This window comes from Strongylocentrotus purpuratus, unplaced genomic scaffold (assembly GCF_000002235.5).
Source record: "Strongylocentrotus purpuratus isolate Spur 01 unplaced genomic scaffold, Spur_5.0 spur5_scaffold_12, whole genome shotgun sequence".
Taxonomy (NCBI): domain Eukaryota; kingdom Metazoa; phylum Echinodermata; class Echinoidea; order Camarodonta; family Strongylocentrotidae; genus Strongylocentrotus; species Strongylocentrotus purpuratus.
In genome coordinates this window covers 32,508,284-32,512,580 of record NW_022145597.1, presented here as the reverse complement: position 1 = coordinate 32,512,580, position 4,297 = coordinate 32,508,284, and the positions used below count along the sequence as shown (strand labels likewise).

Below are 4,297 nucleotides of genomic sequence, written 5' to 3'. Positions count from 1 at the left end.
GCGAACGGAGTGGATGTCTCTCCTCTATATCTCTCTTTCTCTGTATTCTATCCATCTATCTCTCCGTATCTCTAAATCTTTATCTCTCTCTCTCTCTCTCTCTCTCTCTCTCTCTATCTATCTCTCACCCTATCTTTATCTCCCCTCTATCTCTCTCTCTCTCTCTCTCTCTCTCCCTCTCTATCTCTCACCCTATCTTTATCTCCCCTCTATCTCTATCTCTCACTTTATCTCTCCCTCTATCTCTCTCCCTCTTTCTCTATGAACTCTCTCTTTCTCCCTCTATCTCTCTCTCTCTATAATATATCTCTCTTTCTATCTTTTTATCTTATTATTATCATCATAATTTTTCTCACTATTCCCGATAGTGTTATTTGTTATTGATTAACATTAATTCGATATGATTAACATTCATTCGATTTAATATTTTACAGACTTAAATTGATCAATTCAAACTGATTGTAAACTTCTCCAATACCCCAATGTGGGTGACATGAGAATAAATTGTCATTCATTGTCATTGTCATCGATCATATATATATCATTCAAAAAATCGAACGAACGATTAAAAAATTACTATTCATATTCTCTTTCTCATTTGCATAATGAATTGAAACATGCTTCTTCTGCTACTAACAATCTGACTGACATGAGCGCTATACAAGAACCCACTATTATTATTATTATTACTACTAAATTATGTTTATGAGGTAAACATACACGACGTACAGTGACGGATCTCGGGGAATGGGGCATGATTGATTTTTATTCGCCAAGCTTCCAACATACAACAATATACAAATAATAACAGATCAGCTTGAACAGGATAACCCACGAAAGCTCGAGAGCATATTTCCAATGGGGTCCCCTACAGACATATACAATAGTGAATATTTACAGACGGATAAGAAAATGAATTACATATCAACATTAAACTGATGATAGAAATGATAATAATAAGTACAAGAAGAAAAAGAAGAAGGAGAAGAAGAAAAAGAGGAGGAGGAGGAGGTGAAAGAAGAGGAAAATGGTGATGAATTTCTAGAATTTCTCTAACGTACAAACACACAAATATATACAAAATAAAAAAGTATGAACCGGCAGAAGAATACAAATTTCAATTATATAACATGTAATTCGCTTCTCTTCTTTGACTCTCAAGTATTAGGTATTCCTTTAATTTCCTCTTAAAACGAGCATAGTTTTTTATTTCCTTTATACCATTGGGAGGGGAATTTCGCAATTTCTGATGGCATTGTAATAAAATGAATTTCCAATATTACCTACTCTTTCTGGTAAGTTAAAGTTGAATCGGCTATTTCTTGTATTATAATCATGTGATGCAATGCGAGTTGTTTTGATCTTTGGTTGACTTCAAGAAAACCAGCTTTAGAAAGTTCGCTGTAGCCAACGTGAGTCCTTGGACCAGAACAGTTGATGAATCTCACCATTTTGTTCTGTATAATCTTTAACTTCTTTTGATCTGACTTGTTTATGTTACTATACCATGCAGGGTTAGCGTAGTCAAATAAACATTGAATAAGAGCCAAACAGAGTATACGTCTTGCTTTTAAATCCATACAACTTTGATATCTGTACACAAATTTCAGACGAGAATTTGCTTTTTTTACAACTGATTCTATACTGAAGATGAAAATGAAATTACGCTAGTCAACTCAATGCCTCAATACTACACAGATTCTTTTCTGTTGATTACTTGATTATTGTGTGTCACTTTGAATTCAAAAGACTTTTTAGAACTACTTTTAGAACAAAACAAAATATATTTTTGTTTGTACCAAGTGTAAAGAAAGCTTATAATCAGTCATCCAATCCACACACGTAGACAGCTGTTCACTGAGTTTTTCCTCAATATATTTAGGATCAGGATTTGAATAGAGTAATACGCTGTCATATAAAGTCTTTTATACAAATACACACTCATTTATAAAACTTGAAAATAGAATTGGGCCTAAAATGCTTCCCTGAGGAACATCCCATGTTATAGGCATTAGTTTGGAACGAATATCATGAATGGCCACTACTTGGTGACGATTAGATAAGTAGGACCTGAACCACTCCAAACTTGCCTTATTAAAACCCATTAGCTTTTTGCAGATCAAGAAGCACCATACCAACAAAGCGCCCTTGGGAAGTTTCTGTCCTCAAATAATCAGTCAAATGAGTTAGACATGTTTCAGTCGAATAATCATGTCAAAAAACAAAATTGAAATTCATAAATTATATCATTTTCTTTGAAGTATCTTTCAATTTGAACACAGACCAATTTTTTACAATCAGAACACAGAAGGCCGTGTTGATTACCTGGCTTTATCACAGTTCCCACAAGGGAACTTATTTCCGACCGTCAACCGGGCCGTCAACTACCATTTTCGGATCATCACTTGATTTTGTCAGACTTTCACTTAATTCAGTACGTTCATTCATGAATATTGATATGTTACATTACATTGTAAATTGACTTATATGATGTATATGTTCCCAAACAGAATATTGACTGTTACATTACATTAAATGTAAACTAATTATAATTATGTATATAAACAGAATATTGATGTACATCAATGAAGTTTTAATAAATACAATACAATACAATACATGTACCCTGGCTAATAATAAAGTCAAGTAAAAAAAAAAAAAAAAAAACAAAAATGTGTTCCTAGCGGCCTCCTCCAGAGCTGCCCTTGAGTTGGATTCTCGAAATCTTTGTAATATGTTTAATTGTACTTAAACTTTAGGATACCTCAAGGGGCGTGAAACTGGGGTGGGCTTCGCGCTCGTCACTGGTCCGGTCACGTGCCTGGTCAGGTGGTTAGTCATCGGGCTCGTCATGGGAGTCGGCGTCACCGATGGCTCTGCGAAGTCCGTTTCGATCAGATTGCGCGGCTTCGCATAGCCGTCCTCGTCTGTTTGGTAGGTCTGATCATCACGCTCGATATTTGACGTAATAAAAGGACGGTCAGGAATGTCCATGTAGATTCCTTCAGCAGAACTCATGAAATCGTTGTTGTCCCGACTGGACCCACCATGAATAGCTGATTCATCAGCATTGTCGTAGGATATTGCGGGTAGCTGCAACAAAGTGTTGGTGTTTGCTGGTCGTTTTCCAATGGCCTGCTCGTTTCGAATGGACGACTTTTTCCTTTTGACGAAGGTGACCAATACCTATTCAAATCAACGTATGGAAATAGACATTCTTAATCACAATTCGATGTTTTATTTATACTTTTTCTGCAAGTATGAAAAAGCTAGCTACACAACTTCTACTATAATAGTTTAAGTGGCTCACATAAGACCAGGGGCCGCTATAAAGGGGTCTTGATCCCTCCCCCATAATCTCTGTCGGTACTTTTGTGACTTGTGTTCTTGTTAAGCTTTGATGAAAACGGATTATTTTCTCAACCTCGAAAAGTACATTTTGATATCTTTTACACCTTTGCCGGCACATTTAAAATCCAAAACAAATAAAATACAATGTGTATTAGAACTTCTTTTTTCATATATTAAATTTTTGTTTGAGTTCTTTTTTCTTTTTTCTTTGGGGGTGATATTTAGTCCTGTAAGTCCCCCTAGTGACAGTTTTGTAACTTATATGAGACTTGTTCTTGCAATGACAACAGAACGCTAACCTCTGATTCATGTTTTCGACTGCAGCATCTGCAGAGATGTACAATAAGGGACACCATGAGCATGAAGAAAAGACCTGCCGTGGCGCCGATCAGCGACAGGTTAAATATAGACCACTCGAAGCCATGTGACACGTCTACGGTAGTTTGAAGAGAAGAGATAAATAGATAAAAATGGATAGAGTATCATGAGCATAAATTTGTCATTATGTTTATGACGTGAGTATAAGCAAGAATCAACAAATTCAAATAATAACAGTACAGTAATAGGCATGAGAAACTTCATGGAAACATTCAAGTGGCTTTGGATCTTAAATGTCTCCAAAAAAAAAAAAAAAAAAAAAAAAAAAAAAAAAAAATATATATATATATATATATATATATATATATATATATACAGGCGCGTACGCAGGGGGGGGGGGGGGGGGGGGTTCAACCCCCCCCCCCCCCTTGGTATTTTTTTATGTGTGTATTTTGGAGGAAAACCCCCCTTTGGTAAAACAGAATGTCAGGGAAATGCCACTTAAACACTCAGGGATATTGATAAAAATCAATGCTTAATCAGAAAAGGGGGAAATTATGAGACAACTATTGTGTCTTGTCTTTGTTTGTGTGTATGGGTGGGTGTGTGTGCGTGTGTGTTTGTGTAT

At 35.8% G+C, this 4,297-nt stretch overlaps 1 protein-coding gene across 1 annotated transcript; it reads right to left on the bottom strand.

Moving 5' to 3' along the window:
- Positions 1-2,689: 2,689 nt before the first annotated feature.
- LOC105437637 lies at positions 2,690-3,818 on the bottom strand. Its single transcript, XM_030982637.1, has 2 exons — positions 3,651-3,818; positions 2,690-3,186 (listed from the first exon to the last, which is right to left on the bottom strand). Exons 1-2 carry the CDS (start codon positions 3,711-3,713, stop codon positions 2,749-2,751), a joined length of 501 nt encoding a protein of 166 aa, XP_030838497.1. The 5' UTR covers positions 3,714-3,818; the 3' UTR covers positions 2,690-2,748.
- Positions 3,819-4,297: the final 479 nt, after the last annotated feature.

Coding starts and splice junctions, on each gene's coding strand:
- LOC105437637 (XM_030982637.1), bottom strand. CDS start 3,713: ATGCTCATGGTGTCCCTTATTGTACATCTCTGCAGATGCTGCAGTCGA. Junction 3,187..3,650: donor GTCGAAAACATGAATCAGAG/GTTAGCGTTCTG, acceptor TGATTTGAATAG/GTATTGGTCACCTTCGTCAA.